Source organism: Siniperca chuatsi, linkage group LG15, assembly GCF_020085105.1.
Source record: "Siniperca chuatsi isolate FFG_IHB_CAS linkage group LG15, ASM2008510v1, whole genome shotgun sequence".
Classification (NCBI taxonomy): Eukaryota; Metazoa; Chordata; class Actinopteri; order Centrarchiformes; family Sinipercidae; genus Siniperca; species Siniperca chuatsi.
Genome location: NC_058056.1, coordinates 19,273,181 through 19,298,588, shown reverse-complemented (window position 1 = coordinate 19,298,588; position 25,408 = coordinate 19,273,181). Strand labels below are relative to the sequence as shown.

At 38.8% G+C, this 25,408-nt stretch overlaps 1 protein-coding gene across 3 annotated transcripts in view; it reads left to right on the top strand.

Moving 5' to 3' along the window:
* The window catches only part of uggt1 (UDP-glucose glycoprotein glucosyltransferase 1), a 34,569-nt gene extending 9,331 nt beyond the window's left edge, over nt 1–25,238 (top strand). For 2 of the 3 annotated variants that reach the window (XM_044167279.1, XM_044167281.1), the window contains exons 10-41: nt 810–909; nt 1,009–1,069; nt 3,852–3,943; nt 5,363–5,513; nt 5,754–5,873; nt 5,960–6,045; nt 6,321–6,456; nt 6,668–6,799; nt 7,523–7,687; nt 8,822–8,942; nt 9,715–9,813; nt 10,015–10,038; nt 10,532–10,626; nt 11,360–11,566; nt 11,740–11,871; nt 12,024–12,154; nt 12,265–12,360; nt 12,591–12,693; nt 12,826–12,905; nt 14,244–14,433; nt 15,440–15,598; nt 15,813–15,898; nt 16,035–16,119; nt 17,039–17,127; nt 17,547–17,651; nt 17,822–17,906; nt 19,863–20,045; nt 21,348–21,508; nt 21,689–21,803; nt 22,518–22,634; nt 23,669–23,813; nt 23,938–25,238. In XM_044167279.1, coding sequence (XP_044023214.1) covers nt 810–909; nt 1,009–1,069; nt 3,852–3,943; nt 5,363–5,513; nt 5,754–5,873; nt 5,960–6,045; nt 6,321–6,456; nt 6,668–6,799; nt 7,523–7,687; nt 8,822–8,942; nt 9,715–9,813; nt 10,015–10,038; nt 10,532–10,626; nt 11,360–11,566; nt 11,740–11,871; nt 12,024–12,154; nt 12,265–12,360; nt 12,591–12,693; nt 12,826–12,905; nt 14,244–14,433; nt 15,440–15,598; nt 15,813–15,898; nt 16,035–16,119; nt 17,039–17,127; nt 17,547–17,651; nt 17,822–17,906; nt 19,863–20,045; nt 21,348–21,508; nt 21,689–21,803; nt 22,518–22,634; nt 23,669–23,813; nt 23,938–23,957 — 3,671 coding nt within the window. In that variant the 3' untranslated portion in view covers nt 23,958–25,238. The remainder of the gene's footprint in view (nt 1–809; nt 910–1,008; nt 1,070–3,851; nt 3,944–5,362; nt 5,514–5,753; nt 5,874–5,959; nt 6,046–6,320; nt 6,457–6,667; nt 6,800–7,522; nt 7,688–8,821; nt 8,943–9,714; nt 9,814–10,014; nt 10,039–10,531; nt 10,627–11,359; nt 11,567–11,739; nt 11,872–12,023; nt 12,155–12,264; nt 12,361–12,590; nt 12,694–12,825; nt 12,906–14,243; nt 14,434–15,439; nt 15,599–15,812; nt 15,899–16,034; nt 16,120–17,038; nt 17,128–17,546; nt 17,652–17,821; nt 17,907–19,862; nt 20,046–21,347; nt 21,509–21,688; nt 21,804–22,517; nt 22,635–23,668; nt 23,814–23,937) is intronic. The other variant, XM_044167280.1, reaches the window with a different exon arrangement.
* Nucleotides 25,239–25,408: the final 170 nt, after the last annotated feature.

Genomic DNA, 25,408 nt, shown 5'->3' with positions numbered 1-25,408 from the left:
TATCAGATCCTATTATTAATGTTTTTGAAAAATATGTTCATTCCTTAAGTATTTTATCATACATAAAACTTTCAAAATAATATGTTAGGTCTCTTTTATGTACAATACACTTACATGCTTCTAGATAACTCAATTTAATGTCTTTATTAATTATATTACTGTAACTATGATACTGTTTGATCCTATTTATTTGTTTATTATGTGGAAATGAGATAAAACGAACAAAGATCTGAGCTTAACTGAGCCATGTATTTGTGCGAGCCACTGGAGGGCCTCATTATCATTAATTAAGTATGTCCCAGTGAACCCTGATAAACCTCAAAAGGCTTGAAGTCTTAACGGGCACTTGGGCACTGTGGCAATTACCAGAAAACACAAGGAGGGAATTGACTACTCAATATCATCATATTAGCATGTGAGCATTGTCATTATGAGTGTGTTAGCATGCTGACTATAGCATTTAGCCTCACAAGTACAGCCTCACAGAGCTGCATGCATGGCTGTAGACTTAGTTTTATTAAATGAACGATTCAGATGTTCAAGCACCTCTTGTTCTTTTTTTTTTCAACTTTATGCTTCAGAAACTTGAGCCTTCAAGCAATCCCTCTTTGTGAGTTTATTCACAAAGAGTACAGACTGACAATTGCTCATACAGATTTTATTTTGTTGAAACTTTCAATCTCTGTGTTTCTTTCTCTTTACCCTCTTGTGTGTTTCCTCATCTCCTCTCTGCTTTTGTCCAATCGTCTCTTTCCCATTTTTTTGCCCTCTTTGCCTACTTACCCATCCACCCACCTCTTCTTTTATAGATCTGAGTTTCCAGACAGCAGCCCGCATTCTTGCTGCTCCCGCTGTTGATGCCCTCAACGTCATGAAAGACCTCAGTCAGAACTTCCCTAACAAAGCCAGGTAAAGAAGAAACACACGCACAGTAGCTACAGTAAGAAGTTATGGTTTACACAGATATTGACAAGTCTGCAGTTTTAAGTCTGCCCTTTCCCCTCACAGGTCCATCACAAGAACAGTGGTCAACTCTGAGATCCGCAAGGAGATTGGCGAGAACCAAAAGGTACACGTTTGTTCGTCCATTCATCTCTTAGTTTTTCATCTTATGAATCCTCCTTAGCTCTCCTTCTGTCATTTTTTTAAGTGAAAACACCCAACAGATTATCATTATAGGATGAGCCTGGCTTTATTCCATATTTTTCTTATTGCCAATAAATCCCATGAAAAGACAAAAACCAACAATGTGTTAGTCTGTCATCTGTCTCTCAGTATTTTACGATCCTGTCTGCAGCTCTCAGCCCAAGCCCATCCTTTCCTACTCGAGACTAAATCTAAATCTTTAAAAAAGGGATCACAAATATATTGTTTAGTTTATAAAAAAGGTTAAGTAATTTCCTATAACAGCTGGGCACTGTAGTTTTTATCAGACATCACTCATATAAGAGTAAATAGTGCATTTGTTGGGGACTACTTTCAGCTGCAGATTTATACATGTTGGGTGTTCTAGTGAGTCAGCAGGACAGTGTATTTGTTATTGACTCAAAATAAACTACAGTGTGTGTGTGTTCATGCTAATGAACATTTCATCCAGTGCAACAGTGTGGCTCATTCATTTGTTTTTAACAATTTTTGAACAACAATGGAGCTCTATGGCACAATTATTGGTTTTGGCCTTTTCGTGGAATTTGTTGACTGACATACATTTAGAACATTGCAGCCTCATCACTTACAGCCTAATCACTAGTTATTGTCTTTTTCGTTTTTTGTTGTTGAATAGTATTTTAGGGCATTTTTGCATTTTTATTAGATGGTGATAGTAGAGAGATGACTGGAAATGAGAAGAGACAAGCAACAAAGGTCCCAGGCTGCACTAAAACTGAGGGACATTAAGAATACATGGTCAAGATCTTTTTTTTTTTCATTGTACTTTTTAAAACTCTCATATATTAATATTGGTCTAAAAAAAATGTTGCTTTGGATGAACTTCACTGATTATTACAATGAAGGACAACTTTTCTCCTCAGCACAAGGGGTGTGTTTCCATCCACTGGTTTTTATGCGCATTTCAGTTTGTACATAAAAACAGCTGGATGGAAACGCCCCAAATTATTGAAATATGGCAAAGGAGTTGTTATGCTTGAGGTGGAAAAGTTGGTGAATTGATGAAAACAAAATGCGACAAACTGCAGTGGAAACAGACTTAACGAATAAATCAATATGTACATGAAATATGTGACTTAACTGAAGCTTCCGCTCCACTGGAGAGACTAAAAATAGCGGCAGACGAAAACATCAGATCTGTGTGTAGCAATGAGGAGACTGTAGAGTTCCTCAAATTAATACATGAAACAAACATAAAGGCCATATTTCCATTACGTTCTCTACATAGTTTTCCACAGTTTGAGGTTTGACTGCCGCCTTTTTTTCCCAGATTTTTTTTTTTTTTTTTTGCATTTTTGCCTTTATTTGATAGTGATAGCTGTAGAGAGAGACAGGAAAGGTGCACCCTCTTCTTCTGCAATGATTTAATGGCACCCAACTGGACAATTGGCACCTCCACATTTTGAACTCGATAAGCTCAACTTAATAATATTTGCATAACAGAAGTGGATGGAAACATGCGTTAATTCGCATTTTCGTTTGCCGATTGTCTGTAAATTTGGTTAAAATTTGTGCTACATTTGGATGGCTAGTGAGTTGACGTCTTCATCCTCTTTCCTTCCTTGTCTTGTCTTAATCCAGCATCCTGGTACTTTTCCCTTCCTGCTGACTGTGTTGTCCTGTTGTCAGGGAAAATTTAGGTTTAGCTCTTTACTAATTTAATCCAATAAAGGAGAAAAATTAAGAAAAACAGATTGCATTATTGCATACAGCCACAATCACACCCCCTCAGCCTCTTAGCCGTCTTTAGGGAAATATCTCAAAATGAGAACTGCCCTTCCTGTTTTTGTTTTGTTCCTCTCACCTATTATTATGTGATGAATTGTAAACAACATCTGACTTTTCAAGTCAGATGTTGTTTACAATTGTCAGTTTCTGACAAGTGTGTTTGGCTTTGCTCTGCTAATGGAATAGGTAATCATCCCTTTTTCTTGTCAAATATTTTTTCACTCCCCCATCCCTCCCTCCCTCCTGCCTCCTCACCCTCCTCTTCAAGCTGTGCTCACATTATCTTGGTGTGCAGACAGGAGTTTGGGTGGGTGGTGGGGGTGAGCAGCAAACGTCCTAATTACTGAATCTGTGATTCATTCGGCAGGCGCACTGAGTCCTGCAGCGAGAAATGATTATTGATTGAAGTAGTTTGGACACATGCACTTGCACGCAGACTCTCTCTCTCTTTCTCTCTCTCTCTCTCTCTCACGCTTAACGCACATATTTAAGGGGGATGAACAATATTTGTGTTAATCATGTCTTGTTGTAATTGCAGTGTCTGGAGTATGATTAATCTGACGTCTTTGTCTTTCTGTAATGAGATTTGACTGCGCCAGAACGACTTTGAGCTTTCGTTTTGCCTGTGCAGACACACAAACACTCACACAACTTCTCAGAGCTGTGCACACACCCTTTCTCTAATAATTACATTTGTTCAATGTGGGGTTTGATTGCTCTAAACAGACTGATTTTAAACAGAGCTGTCAGTGGTTGTTTGGAGCTGACAACATGCCTTGTTACGTCTTTGTGTTGACTGTTGCCTCTAGTTTTACAATATAATTGACTACGCGATGGCCGGTTTTGATGTTACGTGCTGCACAGCATGGCGATCTGCTCAGCTGGAGTTGAATGGGGAGTTTAAGGGTTTGATGTGAACAAGATGTTTAGTCATGTTGACGTTTCTATCTCCATAGTTTTTCAAAGGAACTCTGGGCCTGCAGCCTGGGGATTCAGCCCTGTTCATCAACGGGCTGCATATAGATCTGGACACACAAGACATTTTCAGGTATACACACAATCATAGTCATAGTATATTAATATACAGCATATTATCATTCAGTTAATCAGCTCTGTAACATCTCTTTTGTTCTATTTCCAACTTATACTCATTTGCATTTCATCAACCTTTTGCAACTTATGAAATCAAACATTTCTATTCACTCACATTTAAAATGCATAACATTCCCATTCTTACACACTCACAGTATGTTAGAATTCTTATATTAAATACACATGCTTGCACACCAACACACCAACAGCCCATAGTTAAACTTTAGGTATACAGAAGGCAACATTTTGAGTTTTACTGACTTTCACTGACTTTTTTAAACAAAGCAGTTCATTTTCAACCAATTATAACAATGTGCAAAGGTTTATCAGTAGTGTTTCATTGCTGCAGGAAGACACTCACACAGTTTCCAGTAAATAAGATTGTCTTGCAACCTGCCAGGCTCAGAAATATTGGGAAAAAATGCAAATGAGCTGCTGATTATGTATCAAAAAATGTAAATGGGTTAAAACAAACGATTATTTGCAGTTGATTCTTTTTATTAATCATTTAGTCTCTGAAAAGTAATTTCAAATACCCATCGCTGAGAGCCTAAGGTGATGTCCTCAATTGTTTAGTTTTGTCTTAAAATTATATTAAAACACAAAAGCAGCAAATCCTCACATCTAAGAAGCTGTAACTGGTGAATATGGTTGGTTTGGTCATTTTTGGTTGATTAAATTAACCAATAATATTTTTTTCATTATTAATTAATCTGCTGATTATTTTCTTGATTAATTGTTTAGGCTATAAAATGTTAAGAAATAATGAAAAAATGCCATTTCTAATTTCTCCAATTCTCGATGTCTTCAGTTTGCTTTTTTTGTCCGACCAACAATCCAGAACATGAAGATATTGAATTTACTGTCATATATAGCAGTATATGTCTCAAGCCTCACATTTGAGATGCTGAAACTGGAGAATATTTGGCAGTTTTGCTTGAAAAATGATTAATCGATTATCATAATAGTTTCTCATTAATTTTCTGTTGAGTGACTAACCGCTTAATTGACTAATTGTTGCAGTTCCACTGAAATGATTAACTTATTTTCAAAATTGTTTTAATTGATTTTCTGTTGATTCACTAATGCATTATTCGGTTAATTGTTTCAGCTCTATAATCTTTAAACTGTTTTTTTGGATATTTTTATTTATATTTGATTTTTACATGTTTTTCAATATTCAAATAAGCCCTAAGCCAGATTTATTTTTTTTTTTAATTAAAATATTTTTCATAGGTATACATGTACATCTCTCTTGTGCATAATCATACATTCGCAGTCATGTTGGTACTTTCATGCTCATATTCCCTCCTACATAAACACACACACCTGCTGTTATATGACCACACTGACTTCTGTTCCTTGTTCCCTGCAGTGTGTTTGAGGTGCTGCGCAGTGAGGCGAGGGTGATGGAGGGACTGCGCTCCCTACATATCGAGACGCCCTACATCCACGACATCCTGAAGCTCAACGTCCAGCCATCTGACTCAGACTACGCTGTTGACATCCGCAACCCCGCCATCAGTGTAAGAAATCACCTAATCAAGCACCATTAATTAAGCATTGATGATGGTAACAAAAATTGGGTGATTGACTAAACAATTAACTGCTTAACTAAAAAAATAAATGAAAGTAATCTCAGTTGCAGCCGTAGTTTTCAGTCACCAGCAGTAAAATGTCTTTTTTTTTTATTGGCGCTGATCTGCTGTTGCGCTGAGGCTGCTCCTTTTCAAATATTTCCTCTTCAATTCCTTTTTCATTTTTAGTGGATTAACAACTTGGAGACAGACCACAGGTACAGCTCGTGGCCTTACAACGTGCAGGAGCTGCTCAGACCGACCTTCCCTGGAGTCATCAGGCAGATCCGCAAGAACTTCCACAATCTGGTTTGTCCATTCCTGATAAATCAACCCCTTGTTAATCCAAATGGATCTGAATCCCTGTGAAAAATACCAACGTGTGTGTGTTGCAGGTGATCATTCTGGACCCAACTCAGGAGAATGCTGCTGAGCTGCTGAGTGTTGCAGAGATGTTTTATGCTAACAACATCCCACTCAGGTTGGTGTCTGTTTCATTAGGGATGTGGTGGACTGTAAACTCGCCAACTCACTCAGGAGACTAGACAAAACTATTTTAGTTACTTTTACAATTGATTTTCTTACATATTGGACATTATATGTATTTTCTGATAAATGGGAACAGTTTTTATTGCTCCACAGTTACTGCAAAAACCAGAAAAATCAAAGAAGATGCTGCAGTGCAGTTGCAGTCAGTTGGGACATGTAGTTAAAATCCTTTTTAAGTTATATTTGGTCTCTGCGTGTGTTTTTTAGGATAGGTCTGGTGTTTGTGGTGTCAGATGAAGATGACATAGACGGTATGCAGGATGCAGGTGTGGCGCTGGTCCGAGCCTACAACTACATCAGCGACGAGGTGGACAGTCAGAGTGCATTTGAAGCTGTCATCTCGGTGTGTTGACTTTTCACAAACACTGATGAAGAACTGGTTCTTTTTAAAACACCTATTATCTTAATGAGAACACTAAGTTTGACACCAGTGACTCTAAAAAACTTGAGTAGACAAGCAGAGAATGGTAAAGTTGTTTTTCTTTTGTCTACCTGATAACTGTTCTCCCTAAATTTTTTGTACCCTCGTCTTTTCCTTCCTTATTTACTTCTAGATGTTCAACCAGGTACCTATCGGTGGACAGTTGAGCGTAGGTGATGTAGTGAAAGTGTTGGAGAAGAGGTTCCCCTATGTGGAGGTCAGCAGCGTCCTGGGAGCCGACTCCAGCTACGACAGCAACAGGAAGGTGAGAGGGGCTGAATGTGATGTGAATATGCTGGATGATACCATAATTTTTGAGTATTATCAATCAATTTTGGGAAATACACTTACTCGCTTTATTGCTAAGAATCGCATGAGAAGATTGATACCACTCTCATGTCTGTATGCTGAAGCTGAAGCTGGAGCCAGCAGGTGCTTAGCTTAGCTTAGCTTAGCATAAAGACCGGACAAGGGGTAAAACTGAAATCTAAAAATGAGACATTTTGGTTCCATTTTTGTTTGCGTACAGATTAACGATGCAAGATATAATGTGGTAATTAGTGAGCGTAAGAGGTTTCGACCTTTTAGATAGTGTCAAGCTAGCTGTTTCCCTCAGGTTCCAGTCTTTAGGCTAAGCTAAGATGATATCCTGCTGGCGGTAGCTTCATAGTTGCCGTACAGATAAGAGAGTGGTATTGATCTTCTCACCTAATTCTATGCAAGAAAGCGAAATACATTTCCAAAATATCAAACTACTTCTTTAAAATGAGAGCAATAGATAGTTAAACCAACTAACTTGGAGCCGATGAAGAGACTTGCATTATACAAAAGTTGTAGTTGCCTAAGAATTTTTTTTGGTTAGACCTGGAAAAAGACAACATTTCAACATTCTGCTTAGACACAAGTCCTCCTTCTCTACTCTAGCTGTGTTTTTGAGTAAAAGGCTGACGCAACTTAAAGTAACATCTCTTTGTGTCTCCTCTTTCAGGACGGGCGGGCGTACTATGAGCAGACGGGGGTGGGCCCATTGCCTGTGGTCATGTACAACGGCATACCTTACCAGCGTGAACAGCTGGATCCGGATGAACTGGAGACAGTCACCATGCAAAAGATCCTGGAGACCACCTCCTTCTACCAGAGAGCCGTCTACCTGGTCAGTTAGAGCACACACACACACACACACACACACACACACACACACACACACACACACACACACACACACATTTTGATGTACACTCACAGTGAGCAGGGATTTCATTATCACGTCACAATTCAACCCTATTGTTTAAGGCTTAATAAAAAAAAATGTCAATAAAGATGTGTATTTGATAGTTAACATTCTGTTCTGTTGCTTTATATTCATCTTCAGCGCAAAATCAATATTCATTGAGTCTAAACCCATGACCGTATGAATATCTGTGCAGACACAAGTACATATTGCACACCCTTTTGATGAGTATTTGAGTTTTTTCCACATATTCCAGATGAAATCTTATGTATATAGAGAATTTAAAATTATATAATGTATAAATAAATTAACTGAAGATATTTTCTGATTGTGCACATTTTGAACAACAAGAATTAGTTTAATCTCATCAAATAAGACTTAATGGAACAAGTTACATCACTGATAGTTAGCTGACAGTGATAATACCAGTGGGTGTATTTATTTGTGCTGTTGTGTGTGTTTGTTTTGTAATTTGCTGGAGCTACTACAAAATACAGTCTAATTGAAAGAAAAATGAAAATTAAATGAGTAGAAGAGCTCTAGATGATTTTCTGGGAAGACTGTTCAATTGTACAAGTACACTCTCTAGGATTGTAGCGAGTAATGCTTTTTCTTTAAAGCTTGATCTTTGTGAGCATGCCATCTGCCATTCTTTCTTGTTTTAATGTCGTTCCAGCACGCCGAGGAGCCAAATGTTTGAATTGTTTCAAAGGCCTCTGTTTTTGTAAGGTCTTAAAGCACAGTTAGCAGTGTTTAATTTAGCTGCTGTACCAGTTCTAATGGTGAACATGATGTTAGTCATCACTCTTGTTTTCTCCTTTTTAATGTCTAATCCGAACTTGTTGGAGGAAAACTTTTCAGTCAATACACAAGCATCAGTAACTGCAGGGGAAAAGCTATTAAATCTTGAGATGGCTGTCTGATATGTGACTGTGAGGATGAAAAGCACGCAAACAAGTACCTCCTGCATCACTTTTGGGTCTACACTAACAGTGAGGAATGTCCTCTCTGAATTATTCCTTTAACATCCTGAATGTGTGCTTGTGTGCCTTGCAGGGTGAGCTGGCTACGGATCACGACGTTGTGGACTTCATCATGAATCAGCCCAATGTTGTTCCTCGCATCAACCCCAGAGTGCTGTCCACCAGCAGAACATACCTGGATCTGTCTGATACCAGTGAGTACACGTTAGGGATGTAAACGAATATGAATACATTATGAACAGTATTTGAAATGTTGGTGTACTATTCATTTTTAATATATAATATTCAGACATTCTGTGTAGACAGATTAGTTGTGTAGTGGAGGATAAATCTTTTCAGATTTTTGTCAATAGTGTTCTATTTTTTTTAATCGACACTCACAAGACTAACTTTATTTTCATCTGGACCTGCACCGACAACTTTTTTTTTCACTTTGCAATGTGACCCAATGAGCTTATATGGCTTGTATTTTGTTGATAGCTTTCTCATTTTTTTAATCATCGACACTTGGGCCTCTGTCCATTATTTATGGCCAATTGTGACTTGTATTTTTCCACTTTTAAAACAACCAGTTCTATTTCCATTATTCATTTCCACCTAGACCATTAACAGTTTTTATTTAGAATCAGTTTGGAGTTACTTTTTTCTGTTTTTGAAGGTGGGGTTCAAATGGAAATCATGTATTATTATTTGATTAGTTTAGGTATATGCTTAAAATATTTATACCTTTTTTTTTTTCTTTGTATATTTTGTAAACGTACACATATATGTATGAGGAGTATGATTGGCAGTAGGATAAAATTTAACACAGAAAATGAAACATTTTGATTACTTACATCAATACAGATATTTTTGTGACCCCTAGTACACATTCACACGTTTACATCTTGGCAGTCTAAAAAATATCATCTTTGGTATTTGCTACATGATCTAAAGTTCACTCCTTTTTTTCTCTCTTTTTTGCAGACAACCACTTTGTAGATGATTACGCTCGCTTCTCGACTCTTGACACCAAAGAGAAGAGCACCGCTGTGGCCAACAGCATGAACTACATGACTAAGAAAGGTTAAGACAGCCTCATATGATAGCTGGTCATATAAAAAAACAAACGCTGAATGGAAGAGAATGCTTGCGGAATATTTTTGTTGTTTGTTGTGAAGATGATTTAGTCTCCTTCAAGCCTAAACTCTCTCTTCATGTTTTCTCCTTCTGTCCTCTCCTCCTCCTCTTCCTCTTATTCATGTGATTTTAAAATTTCCCCATCAGGGATGACCACCACCAACAGGCATGGTAATCACCCTTTTCCTCCGCATTATTCCCTCTCCTCCTCACTTGCTCTTTTTTTTCCCTGTTTTCTGTGAACTACATTGCTGGCAGTGTTTAGATGTGAATCCACCACCACTCTTCCATCTGTGCTGCATTTCTCAGGGGACACAAATGACTAATTACGCATGTGATGATTGTGTATTAGAGTCTGAGGTATAAGTACTAAAAATGTGTTTACATAACTGCTCACTAAGTTCTAACATTGTTTCTTCCATCTTTAGGAGAGCATGACAGTTCATTCTGTGTCATTTGTTGTAGCTGCATGGACAATGAGATGTCAAAAGTTTGATTTAATGTTTGGAAATGACAAAAGTTTTTTGGATTAGATAACCCCAAGAATATAGTTACTTTTTCATGCTATGTTTTTTCTTACAGCCCAGTATGCTACCCACATAGTTTTTGCCCAAGCTCAGTAGCTTATTCTGACAGTTTCTGTTTCTTCCTTTGTGGTTGTCAGATGATGGCTACATCCGTCCTGTGACTTTCTGGGTGGTCGGAGACTTTGACAAGCCCTCGGGACGTCAGCTTCTTTATGATGCCATCAGACACATGGTACAAAATACTTTTGTACCATCTCTTTGGGCTGGACCATGATTGTCTGGACCATGAAGTCATTTAAAGGAATAGTTCAATGTTTTGGGAGATACGCATTTTTGCTTTCTTGAGAATGAGAATAATATGAAACGATTGATACCACTTTCATGTTTGTACAGTAAATATGAAGCCAGGTTAGTTACATAACCCCCCGTAAAACCACAATGTGTTGTTCTTACACTTCAGTTTTTGTGCAGATTAAACAAACATGTTGATAATTAGTAAGCTTTAGAAGTGCTGGTATGAGGATTTTGCTGCCTATGTTGAACTATTCCTTTAAGTTTTAGTTTTTCACGTGAAGAGTTTTGTCGAATGTCAAACAAAACACAGTCACATTAATCATTAAATTGATTATTTTCAATGTGACTTTTCATACGTTTGCCTTAATATTGATGATGGAGAAATATTCATATTAATATTGTAGTATTGACTTCAACCATATCTCTTCACCCTACAAGTTAGACTATGACTGATGAGTGTCTTTGTATAGTTGGTATCATTAAAAAAGGAACACCTTGACCAGAATATCTCAAAGTAGAATTCTGAAGTGCCTTTAGGTGTTCATTTTATTTTTATTTTTGTCACCAGTGGTGATTTGGTAAGATCAGCTGTTTTGTTTCTGTTTGTTGTATTCTGCTCTCAAAGCAAATGACAAATCCTTCACTAACACTCACTTACTGCTCTACGATAGAAAACCAGCAACAACGTCCGACTGGGGATGATCAGCAACCCATCAGCCGTTCTGTCCACTGAGACGAGCCGCGTGGCCAGAGCAATCTGGGCCGCCATGCAGACGCAATCTGCCAACAACGCCAAGAACTTCATAACCAAGATGGCTAAAGAAGAGACTGCCGCGGCCCTGGAGAAGGGAGTCGACATTGGAGAGTTTGCTGTTGGGGTGAGGGAGGATGGACAGCTTCACTTATCTATACACGGATCGTGATTCTGATAGTTGAAACATGTTGCCCTTATCAGACCTTGTGACTTAATTAACAACATTTACCCCTCTTCTTTTTTACTCTTAATTTTCCCTTTTATCAACTGTCTACAAGTTATCTATTTTTCCTTCAGGGTATGGATGTGTCATTATTTAAGGATGCGTATGAGAGTCCCAAATTTGACTTCCTGCTCTCACATGCTGCCTACTGTCGAGATGTTCTCAAACTGAAGAAAGGACAGAAAGCAGTTATCAGCAATGGAAGAGTGAGTCACAATCTTGTTTCTTATTGTTTAAAGAACTGAAAATACAGGTATTATCATGAACAAATATAGTTTGTATTTATTAATAAATGTGTACATCTACCATTTTACCACAGAACTGCAATTCATTCAATACTGTTGTTTCTTATTTACAGATCATAGGTCCACTGGATGAAGAGGAGGTGTTTAACCAGGATGACTTCTTACTTTTGGAGAGCATCATCCTGAAAACGTCTGGAGAGCGAATCAAAAGCAAAGTCCAGCAGTTTGGAATTGAGGACGACAGGTATTTTATTTCCCATCATTGCATCTGTAGATTCTCAGAAGGTTAAATCTTGAGTAACATTTTTAGGTTGTGTTGAGTTTTGTAAAAATTAAATGCAGGATTTCTCTCAGGGCCAGCGACCTTGTGATGAAGGTGGACGCTCTGCTCTCCTCTCAGCCCAAAGGAGAGGCTCGGGTAGAATATGACTTTGCCGATGACCGCTACAGGTAAAGTTGTAAAACTTGCGCATAATTAGACAAGCAAGCCTCCTTTATCCCATGGGGAGACCCTGTGTAGTTTTCTTCATGCTTACATGATTTTTACAATGTATTTAGCAGTATTTTTAGAATTTTTGGGTTCATTAAAAAATATTGGACCATCTCAGGCCAGCAACAGTCTTGAAAATGTTAAGTTTATGTTTACTTTGCTTCATCATTGATTTGCTGATTTTTGGCAGTGCTGTGAAGATCCGCCCTAAGGAGGGAGACGTGTACTTTGATGTTGTTGCCGTGGTGGATCCTGTAACCAGGGACGCACAGAAACTAGCTCCTCTCCTAGTGGTAGGTTGAGTGTGGTCCCTCATTGGACTCTTTGTTACTGATCTGTCCAATTGATTTATTTGACCTCACTTTGACCCTGTCCACAGCTTATTTCTAACCTGTCTTTTTGTCTCTCCCCCTCACCACCTGCAGGTTCTGAAGCAGCTCGTAAACGTCAACTTACGGGTCTTCATGAACTGCCAATCCAAACTGTCAGAAATGCCTCTCAAGAGGTGAGGGCAGAGTATTCACTGAGTACAGAAACAAACCTTACATCCTAGTTATATCAGTATCAGTTTATGTCCAATACCCTGGTCTTTCTGCTTTCTCTGGCTCAAAGTTTACCATTCACCCTCTGAATGTACTTATGTTTTACTTTAAATGAGGCACTGAATCCTTAAAATGTCATACAACTGTATTCCTCTGTTGTCAAAGTGCTTTGATTTTTGCCAGACTTACAATTTGGTCCAACCATACTGCAGATCTTTAAGCGTCACTGTATGTCCGGGTAAAATTTTGATTTTAAAAACATCATTGACAGTGCACTCCCTAGTTTAACACGTACTGTTTTTTACTGACTGTTGTGTAATTGGAAGCTAATTTTTGCATTATCTCCATTTTTCTATTCACGCTTATTACCAAAAGCATTTTCTGAGATATCAGTGTCGCACGAAGACCTTGTTTATATTAAACTGTGGTGATTAGTGTCCTCTTGCAGCAGGAAACATAATTTTTGGATGGGTGGGGTCATAAAATCAGTTTGAAAACCATTTGAAACCAGTTTTCCCAAAGTTTTTCCAGAGCTTTCAAGCATATCATACTGTCTTTTTGGAGTTGGATGGATGGTTGTCATGGAGATGGATCTGTAGACATGCAAACTCAGTAGCTGTTAAGATTTCATCTAGAACACCTTTAGTACCTTTTTTATGGAGCTTTCAACTGTGTCACACAGCCTTCTGATATCATGGTTGAAAGCTCTGGAAAAAAGCTGTTGAGACCTTGAGTTGGTATTGTTTTGTCAAACTTTTATTTCCAAGGTCAATTACTAAAGGTTCCCTGTGGAGTTTTAGACCTCTAGTAGCAATATGGAACTGTTCTTCTATCGAGTTGGTTCTTGTTTTGTTTATCTCGTGTACGCACACGAGGATGCACACGCACGCAGTACACACTCCTGCCAATGGTGTCACATTATTCCACTGATTTAAAGGTGGCAGTGACACGCCAAGATATGCTGCAATGCGCCAGCAAAGACAGGGAAGAAGAAGACTGCAAGCTAGTCAACATGGATGTAAACAATGCTGGATTTAAATTCTTTGAACAGGCTTTGCAAATGTTTTATGAGAACGGAAATGCACTCGACACATTTGTTAGACCTCAAGGATACACACAGTTTGTTTGTTTACAAGAAAACTCCACAGGGCACCTTTCAGTAACTAACAATGGGGATCTTTGTTTGCTGCTTTGGCTAAAGGCATCCAGCAAATGGCAGATTATGGCATGACTCCTCCTGTAATAAAAGTCTAACTGGTTTCTGCCAGTGCAGCTAGTGATCCCCCTGTATTTACTTCCAGTTTTTACCGCCATGTGTTGGAGCCAGAGGTGGTGTTTCAGGCTGATGGTAGTTTCTCGCCCGGCCCCATGGCCAAGTTCCTGGACATGCCTCAGTCTCCCCTCTTCACCCTGAACCTCAACACTCCAGAGAGCTGGATGGTGGAGTCTGTGCACACCCGGTACGACCTGGACAACATCTACCTGCAGGAGGTACAGAAATATGTCTGTCTGGTTTCGATCAGGATCGGTAGTGGTGCAATATTTAAAAGTGTTTCTCAGAGTATTTTGTTTTACCCATTTCCAGCAGTAAACTCTGAAGTTATCAACTCACTCTATCCTGCTCTCTGAATCAGTGTTTTAATACTGGTCCAATGGTTTGTGTTTTATTGTGTGTCATCAGTCAGTGTGTGAACACTGCTTCCATATACCTTGTCCCCCTTAGACTCAAACCAAGCTGATATTGTACAGACTCATTTCGCTGGATTTATTTTTCATTTATTTGTCTAAGGGACTGTACCAAAAACATTTATGGGGGGGGGTCATAGAAGGGGGATGTAATTGTAATTTTTCTTTTGCCTGAAGGCAGGGGAAGTCTGACTGACTTCTCTTTTGGGAGAAGCAGTATTGTTTTTCTCTTGTCCTAAATTTATTTTATTTCAGCTTTCTTTTGCAATTTAGTAAATAGTTACATCAAAAACACAATTTTCACTTGCGCCATGGTTGATAAAGGTACGCAGAGGACAACAGTTGTGTCTCTGTATCAGGGTTTTATTAATGTGTGCATTAAGATTTTTTGGTTTAAATTGGGGTAAACAAGTTGTACCACTTTAACACTGTTAGAATAAAACTGCAACACCCTCTCCTCAACATGTCAAAATAGTATAAGTCAAGAGGAGTAAACAAAAATAAACCTGGGGAAGGCTTTGCTTTTTTAGAAGGTGAGACATAAGTTTCAGCACCCCAATCATTTTCATACTATTTTATATCTTAGGTTCCTGTTGCACCCCCACTTGTCCATGGAGGTGTCATCTCTCTTTGAATTCTCTCCCCTGAGATTTCTTCCATTTCTGCTTATGTGTTGAGGATTTAGGAGAGTTTTCTTGAAATTGGTCTTCTTGAAGACCATGGGTTTATTTGGGAACCATTACTAATCTGTGTCTGTAAAGCCCCTGGACGCTGATATTGGGCTGTACAAAATAAACTTTACTGTTTGCAGGTGGAGAATATTGTAGCAGCAGAGTACGAGTTGGAGCATCTTTTGTTGGAAGGCCATTGTTTTGACGTCAGTTCAGGCCAGCCGCCACGCGGCCTCCAGTTCACCCTGGGAACCACCTCCGAGCCGGTCATTGTGGATACAATCGTCATGGCAAACCTGGTAAGTTACTGCTTCGAACTATGAGCCTCTCATCTTGTTGTCCAACACCCTTGAGCAGAAAGTTGTCGAAACACCTTTGCCAACTGTTATAGATTGTTAATACTTTTTAATGCTTTCCTGGATGGTAAACAGCTTATTCTTAAGTTTTTATTTTCATGTCTCCTTTATTATTATAGTCACAAACACTGTAAATCTCTTTTGTTCTTCCCTGTAGGGTTACTTTCAGCTGAAGGCAAACCCAGGCGCCTGGATCCTGAAGATGAGGAAAGGACGCTCTGATGAAATCTACAAGATCTACAGGTAAGAACTATATTGCCTGTATCTGTGTCACAGTGTTGAAATGTCTTCAGCGTATGCTCTGACACTCGGATTTACAAACTAGTTGTAAACTTTCTGTTCTAATCTTTTCCTTTTAACTTACTTTCTTGTGTTGCAGCCATGATGGCACTGACTCTCCACCTGACTCCGATGACATTGTAGTCGTGCTGAACAACTTCAAGAGCAGGATCATTAAAGTCAAGGTCAGTTTACCTGTGATAAAGTGATGACTGTTTGGCACAATAGCATGGAAACAGTGATAGGAATATTCCTTTTCACACAGTTGATTTCATTTTTGTCCCCAAATAAATTAAACTAAATCCAGGATAGTTAGTGGCACCATTTCAAGTTTTCTCAGTCTGACTGCATTCTCATACATTTTGAGTAGAAGAAACTATAGTCTGTGCTGAGTTTTGAGTCATGCAGAACATATACAATATGTACATAAATTACATGGGTGAAATTATATTTCATTGGGAAATTTACATATCATGGATGTGGACACACTTTGAACTACAAACAAAACTACATTCCCAAGACTGTAGTCTTCCCAAGACAGCTCTAGGATCTGAATTATTGAAAATAAATAAGGAAATAAATACAATATACAAAATAAATGCTCTAATAATAACTAGAGAAGCAATTAAATGAATAGATTAAGGCACAAAGAAATGCAGGAATCTATAAATGCAAAACTTAAATCCACATATTTTTATCTCCAAACTCACCTCAGCATTAAAGGTGCCCTGTGGCATTTTCTTGTTAACTAACAAAGTTTGTGTTCCCATTTGCTGTTACTCACCAAAACATTGAATGTTGAATGTATTCCTCATAAAACATTTACAAAGCTGATTTTTCTGTTTGAGACCTGCATTGTTTACATCCATGTTTACTAGCTTTCAGTCTTCTTCCTTGCTTTTGTTGGCACATTACCGCCACCTGTAGATGAGTGGAATAGTGTAAAAGCACAAAATCAGGATCACTGATTTCTAGATATTTCTTTATGTATCTTTCATTTATTTACAAATAAGACCTTCATAGCATCCAAGCTACAAAATATGCCAAATGGATTTTTTAACATGGGTTGTTCAGCTAACTGGGTTAAAACTGCGCCTTGATCAGGTCCAGAAGAAACCAGACAAGTTCAACGAGGAGCTGCTGAGTGACGTGGCCGAGGAAAATGACGCTGGCTTCTGGAAATCTCTGACCAGGTGCAGCTTTGATTCGAAATTACCAGTTACTGCTTTTCTAATGAATGGAGCTGAAACAATAAGGCGATTAATCAATTAGTCAATCAACAGAAAATTTATCTGCAGTTGTTTGATATTTTTGAACCGATTTTCTGACAGTTTGAGGATTAATCGGAAAAGGTAATTAATTAATCAATGATGAGCATAATTGTTATATGCAGACCTAATAATAGTTTTGCATCATCACTACATATGTGCAAGATTAACATTATAACTAACTAGTTAATTGTATCCTCCAAATACCTGGATGACTGAATGACAAAACATTTATGCTGACTCGAGCCAAAGATGCCTTTTGATTTAAAAATTGAATCTGTTTTGTTTGTGTTTGTCCTTTTGAAATTTGTAAACTTTTAAACAGTTTGTCTTTTGTCTTTCAGAGGGTTCACAGGTGGAGGAAAGACGGAGGAACTAAAGCAGGAGAAGGACGACGTGATCAACATCTTCTCTGTGGCCTCGGGGCATCTGTATGAGAGGTTCCTCAGGTGAGTGTCAGAGATGTGACCAGGCAAAGAAAAGGGGATTGTCGTATCAACCAAAATCCTTGAAAACTAACATCCCGTCTTTTTATTTGTGCAAAGACTTTATTGATTTTAGTGCCTCTTGTTCTCCCAGCTCTGTTGCCATCAGTCTTTTTATTCTACTTCCTTCTCAGGATTATGATGCTGTCAGTTCTGAAGAACACCAAAACTCCCGTCAAGTTCTGGTTCCTCAAGAACTACTTGTCCCCGACTTTCAAGGTAGGATTTTTGACTTTAAAAATCAGCTGGCTTCTCATCATTGATGTGGAGATTTTCTCTGACGGCTGCAGCTTTTTCTCTGTCCATCACTGATGTGAGCTTCAAACAGGAGTTCTGAAAATCGAGGTGAAACATGCAGCAGGGACGAGATTTTTTAACTCTGCCTGTAGAAGACAATCTCTGCATGAATTGAGAAGTCTTCATTGCTTTGGTTTTGTAACTCCCACTCAACCCATCCCGTAGTTAACTCTATAGTAGCAGTATAAAAGATTGTTCTTAATTTTGTTATTATATTTACAGTATATTATGATATAGCCTATAGACAGTTGTGCCTTCTGTTATCCAAAAAAAAAAAACACTATCACAGCTTGAATCCACCAAAGCAGATAAATGTATGCAATGTAAAACACTAGATATAGACCAATACCTGGTTCAGTATTATTTCTACTGTAGATTGTGGCATTTTCAGATTTATGAAACTTTTTGTAAGAATAATGACATTATCAGTTAAAAAAAACCCCAGAAAGTCAGATATCACATCTGAAAAGCTCAACTTTTTTTTTACACATGTATCTGTACAGTACGTTTACATGTACATTAGTGTCCCGGTTTTGATACTTATCCTGGTTTGGATCTTATTCGGGGTATGACAAGAGTAACCTGGCTATTATACCTGATCATAACAGTATCCAGGATGCTGAACATCTACTTCTGTTTCTTGATTTCTCAACATCTCAGCGCTTCAGTTCTGTACCTCAGCGGTTGAGGATGAACAGTTTAGTTTCTCGCTGTATGAACTCTCCTGCATTTAACTACTCTACCGCACTACTGGATTTAGCTTCCTCTGTTCACCAGGAATGGAAAACAAGAGCAATATTACAATTTTCTGTTTTGATCACATCCTTTACCATCGACAACTCACCAGCACACGTGGCAGAGAATGGTGTTTACATGTCACGGTATCCCAGTTTCTATTACAGTGCTCCAGGTAGCATATCTCAAAACCAGGATAAAAGCTTATCCAGGTTTTCTAAAACCAGAATATGTTTAGGTGCACAGTAGATATTCTAAAGACCCAATCATAACCGGTGCGGTGTAAATATACTCGTTCCACCGGCCAGTACTTGTTGGTAAATATCCGATATTGGTATTATGGCTGAGTGTAGTTTTGATTAAATCTGTGGGTGGGCGGCTATACTTCAGGTAGAGAGGGTTGGCCATTAATTATAAAGTTGGTGGTTTGGTCCCCGACTTCTTCTGTCCATGTGTCGAATTGTCCTTGAGCAAGATGCTAAAACCCAAATTGTGAAAAGGTGTTTGGCACTGTCTAGCCATTTGTGTCAAAGAAGTGTACAGCTGGATTTGATCGATGTCCAAAAAAACTGTGACGCATATTCTGAGAACAGAAAAGATGTTTTTCAGGCACCGATCGGAGTCTTAACCTGGCCAGATGAAGACCCTGTGAGGTTGAAAGGGGTTGGTGTATTAAACCAAAATGCCAGACTGAATTTAGGCTTTTAGCATAACTTTTGTCCTTGCTCTGTCTTTAAGAAAGCCTGTTTTTTTTCTGTGATCAGTCTTTTTAGCTTCAAGAGCACCTTAAGGCTCCCTGAATTTACTGCTGTATATGTGAAACTGTTTGAGCACTTAGCCTCTGCAGTTTTTACAGTTTTTAACATTCTCTGAGAAACTCTGTTGTCAAAAACTAAAAAGCAACACAATTATGTAATTATAATATTCACTTCTCAAAGTTTTCAGGGTTTTCATCAGATTTCCCATTTATCAATTAATGTATTTTTAATTTTGTATGACTGTTGTATATTGCCTCTAAGTAAAAGTCATGATGTGAAAATGCTGGCATCGCTCAGTCCCAACTGGTATTGAATCCACTAAGCCATACTGATGCATCCCCTAGTACACACTGACCTGCCTGTTTTGTGCGTGGCCATCTTGCAGGAGTTCATCCCCCACATGGCAAAGCAATATGGTTTCCAGTACGAGCTGGTCCAGTATAAGTGGCCACGCTGGTTACACCAGCAAACCGAGAAGCAGAGGATCATCTGGGGCTACAAGATCCTGTTCCTGGACGTGCTGTTTCCTCTCGCTGTCGACAAGATCCTGTTTGTGGACGCTGACCAGGTAGGCTCATACATGGCTATACAAACACTGTTATTCATCCTGCCTCTTTCCAAATATTTAATAAAAAGTTCATATCATAAGCTGATGATTTAAAAGGAACTAGATGAAAAAAAATTTCAAAAAAAAAAGTCTTAATTGGCGCAAGTTGGTGTTGATGACTCAAGGCCTTTTTAAACAGAAATCCCGCAAGACTGCTGTAAAGAAGACCCATCATGATGCTGGCTTTGCTTTTTTACACTGAACCAAACAACACCGGCATAATGCTGCCCCAGTGTGTGATTTTTAGATAGCATGCTGGCATTCCGGAAGCAAAAGACGAGTAACACAACAGAGTCGGCGTCTAGTGTGACGTCTTACTTACACGTCCTCTGCTCGGAGGGTAAGGAGCTCCCGGACCTCGTTGTATCCCCAATTTGCAGAAATTTTTTGGTTGCTGTAGGTTAGCTGCTAACTTCTTCTTCTTCTTCGAGTTAGCTGCTAATTGCTGCTAATAGCTGCTTTTTAAATCCCCTGGTGGCGAGTCACACATATACCACGTCATCAAAATGCCACACCCCTGTCCCGTCCCGCCGGCTCCCCCATTTTACACAGACCTCGATATTCAGCTCTGTTTCTACCTCCACTGCCAGCTTAACACCGGAACAACAATACCCCCCATTCCGTGTTCATATGTTTTATACAGAACGTTGTGACGGAATAACGGCGCAACATTCCCGCCTTGAACCAACTGTATAAAAGGTGCTTCAGATAGCTGTATGGAAAAATGTGAAAAATACAGTGCTGGCTATAATTACTGGACGTCCTTGGGGCTTAAACTATTTTTAAAAAGTCTGGAAATTCACAAGTTTTGTGATTAGATCTGAAAACAATGATACACGTCAAGACAGATTTTAGTTCAAATTGGTCCACTGTCATGTCTCGAGTTTCAGAAATTTTTGTTGTGATCTAATACTAATATATAGTCTTACCAACAGTGCTTTCGAGCTTAAACGATTAGTTGATTGGTGGATGTAACAGAAATGAATCTGCAACAATTTTGATAGTTGTTTAATCGAGCAAAAATGCTCAAAATTCACTGCTACCAATTCACTCAAATGTGAATATTTGCTGGTTTTATTAGTGTTGAGTAAATTGAATATATATTTGGGTTTTGGATTGTTGGACAAACAAAAGACCTAATTTCAAGACGTCAGCTCAAGGAAAATGTGATGAGGATTTTAGATTAATTGATAAAGAAAACAAGCGTTACCACTCCAAAGTGATCCATCTGTATTGTTCACTCTCCATCCTCCTTTCCTTCAGATTGTGCGAACTGACCTGAAGGACCTGCGTGACTTTGACCTAGAGGGGGCTCCGTACGGTTACACTCCGTTTTGCGAGAGCCGGAGGGAGATGGACGGCTACCGCTTCTGGAAGTCCGGCTACTGGGCGAGCCACCTTGCCGGACGCAAATACCACATCAGGTAAACACACTCTGATAGCTCAGCTGAATTGTAACAGCAAAGTCAGTCTCGTGTCAGCAGCACTTTGAAGTCTATCGCCCTCAAACACACCATATACAGACTCGCTCTTATTCTCTTTTTCGATACATTTTTCATACTTTCATGCATAATTCATGTGTTACCATCATTTATCCCCCGTAGTGCCCTGTATGTGGTCGACCTGAAGAAGTTCAGGAAAATAGCTGCAGGAGATCGACTCAGAGGACAGTACCAGGGGCTCAGCCAAGACCCCAACAGCCTTTCAAACCTCGACCAGGTGTGTGACTGTCTGTCTTTTCAATGGCTGTCATCATTTGTCATTTTAATATGCATTTGGAATCTGATTCTGAAGACTAAAACAGCTTTTAAAGGACTATTTTGCATGTAGTTACCATTCAATTCAGTGTGCTTTATGAAAATCTTAAAACTATCACAGTGAAAATTTTGTTGCCTTTAATTTTTGTTTGTGGTTGCAAGAAGGCACTGTGGTGAAAAACTTCCCTGTTGTGTTCAAGGAAGCTCTGTAATCTGAGATTTGAGAGCCTTGTTTAATGTGAGAAACGACTTAACATATCGTGAATGCAACGTTGTTCAGCAGCTGACTTTCACACCTCAGACTCTAACGCAGCAACAAGGATGTTTTTAAGACAGTCTCATATTGTAACTGCATTGCCACACAACTCTTAAAAACAACATAAAGGCAGCAGATTATGAGTGGGGCGTATTAGTTAGTTGAGCAGGTGCTTTTTCCAATGCTTGTCTGCACATTATAGATCAACCTTTTATATCATGAGTTTAACAGTTAAAAAAAAAAGCTAAATCTGACTTAAATGAATCTAAATCTTTGACATCCTGTGTTTGATTTAAACGAAGAGGTAACCGTAACAACTGTTTCTATTAAGTCATGTTTGTAAAATCTCTAAGAGTTCCTGACCTTTCCTCCATCATTGGTCTCATTGTCCATCGTTTTTTTTTTTTTTTTTTTTCTCAGGATCTGCCCAACAACATGATCCACCAGGTTCCCATCAAGTCTCTGCCTCAGGAATGGCTGTGGTGTGAAACGTGGTGTGATGACAGCACCAAAAAGAGCGCCAAGACAATAGACCTGGTAACAACAATTTGTCTGTGTAGACGGCACGGATAGGGACCTGTAGCACCCTGTACAGTTTAGCCGTGATTGCCATGCCTCCTAACAGCCACTAGAGGGCACACAGGTCAACTGTGAGGGAGTAATTGAGTACTGAGTATGTGAATGAGTATGGAAAATAACTCCATAAGTGTATAAAGGGTTTGAGATTTGGGTAAACAGTGAAAATTCTTGGTTAAAATCAAATAATTTGAACAGTAGAGTAAGAGTTATTTTGAAGATAATCTGGAGAAAAAAAGTCCTGCTGTAACAGAGAAAGATTATTTCCACTCTCTATAACTGAAACCCTTATAAATCTTCCATGTTCACATGAGAAAAACTCTGGTTTCGCAGCACAGGAAGTAACAAATCAACCCTTCAGAGCTAAGTAAAAGCAACAACTGAGCTCTCTGTCCAGAGAAAGCAAGACTCCCTTATCATTTTGGTGTGTGTTTTTTTTTTTTTTTTTTTTTTTTTTTTTTGTTCACTCACAGAAGTTGTGAGTTAAAATCTTCCAAACCCTTGCCACAGTTACGAAACTTCAACTGTCAACTTTAAACTTAATTCTGTAAAAAATATGTAAAAGCAAATACTAAAACCAACCACACACACTCACAAAAAACAATGTACATCAAGGGACAGCTTAACAAAAAACCTTGAGTACAACTTGCCACCATTATCCAGCCCGATCATTGGTGGTTTAAACATCACCATCGTCCAGAGGGGAGAAGCTGAAATTCTCCGTACAGAGGGATGGCGAGGAAACTCAAAAATGACTTGAGCCTTTGAAATTGTTCCCTTGTAGAAAATGTGTGACAGATCAGGCAGTTAAAACACCCTGACCACTTTAACAAGATGCAGCCTGTTTTTGTCACCAGTTGAGAGGGGTGATGATATGACTTTGAGAGAGAAATAGAGTAAGAGCTGAAGAAGGATATAATGATTAGATTCCAACTGCCTGTGAACATCATAGTTGATGAATTTGTCTGTTCTCTCTCATGTTTCCCTGATCTCAGTGTAACAACCCCATGACCAAGGAGCCCAAGCTGCAGGCTGCGGTGAGGATCGTGGCCGAGTGGACCGATTATGACCAGGAGATTAAACGTATGCAGACCAGAGTCCAGGAGAGGCTGAACCACACAACAAAGCAGCAAAGCACAGGTACTGAACACTCCTAACACACAGATACTTGTATGTGCTTAAATAGATACAACACACATCTGCTCTAACCTGAAACACAATAATCAACTTGACTAATTTTTCTGTCCTTCTTTGTCTCTGTCAGATGCTCACACAGAGTTGTGAGGATCCTGCAGTGGCTGTGATGAGGCGGTGAACTGGACTCTGTTTAAAGAGTCCGCTTCATGAAGAGGAACCTCTCCTACCTGGGGGACTGCTGACAGACTGACCACAAACCAGTGCTAAATGGTTGAAACGGTTTTGTTCTTTTTATAACGTGGTCAGGAATAAGAGGTTTTTCTGTACGTGTGTGTGCAAGTGGTGAGAATGTATTTTGTGAATCATGAATATAAATTTGTTTTTTTCATTATAGTTTTCTTTCCCCTGTAATAGATGTCAGTCTGTAAGTTTGCACTGATTGGAATTCTGGTTCGGGCTGTGGTTAAAGCACAAAGGGAGGAGGACCCTAGAAAATCTCACTGCTGGTTAAATCTCACTGTTGTTGGGAGGGATTTCTTCTCACGCACTGGAATAAAACAATTTTAAAGCTGTAAGGCCTTCCTCTAAATTGGTAAAGGTTACAGGTAGATAGGTTTAAACTTCTATTGTACAGAGTTCATATGAAGGTCTGGGAAATTATGGATAATTTGCCAATTTTCACACCTTAAGACTAGGCAATATGTTTGAAGTCAATATGGAAATGAATGCAAAATCAGAGAAAATAATCAATTGACATTCAATGATGTGGACTATGATCCCCCAATATTCATTACATCAGATTAAACTTCAAACATGTAAAACAAAAACTTTAATAACTCAATTTGTTTGTTTTTTAGTACAGTTTACCTGGAATTATGAATTTGGCAGCAGCATTTTGTAAACCAATATTACATTTTTGCCCAGCCTCACTTGAGATATTCAGAAAATTCTACATATACAGTTTACATTATTTTGTACAGTGGTGAACTAGTCATATTTTTTAAAGATTCACCTCAAGCAATAGGGGATGTTTAGTGCCCAACCTAAACTTAACAACACTTTAAGGGAATATGTATGGAATTTAGAAATGGGTGGTAACACTGTTAATGGTGTTTATGCTCATCATCTGGTATATGACATGAAAATTAACAACAAAATCTGCAGGCTTGATTGAATCCCCAGTTTCTTGTGGAATATTGATGTCACTGTGACTCTCAGGGAAAGATGTTTGAAGCTTGTGCGGGTTGCAGCATACAGTACGAATCAGAAGAGAGGGGAAGAGTTTGTAGTACTTAAGGGGAAGAGCTGCCATGATGTGAGTTTAGCTGAAAAATATTTGACTTTCTGTTGGTCCATGGATTTGTCATTATCTTCGTGTTTTGGCTGTCAGATATTTTTGTTAAATAATAAAAAAGAAGTGGTCCAGTGTATTGTCACCAATGTACATTTTCAGGTATTAGACTAGATATTATTTGCTTAGTTATTTAATGTGTATATACATGTGCTCTATTGATTACCGACCAGGCTGGGGTACTTAACTCCAAGGTACTTCTGCAGTGCCAGAGGGTAGGTTGGTAAAAATGTGGAAATGCACTTAA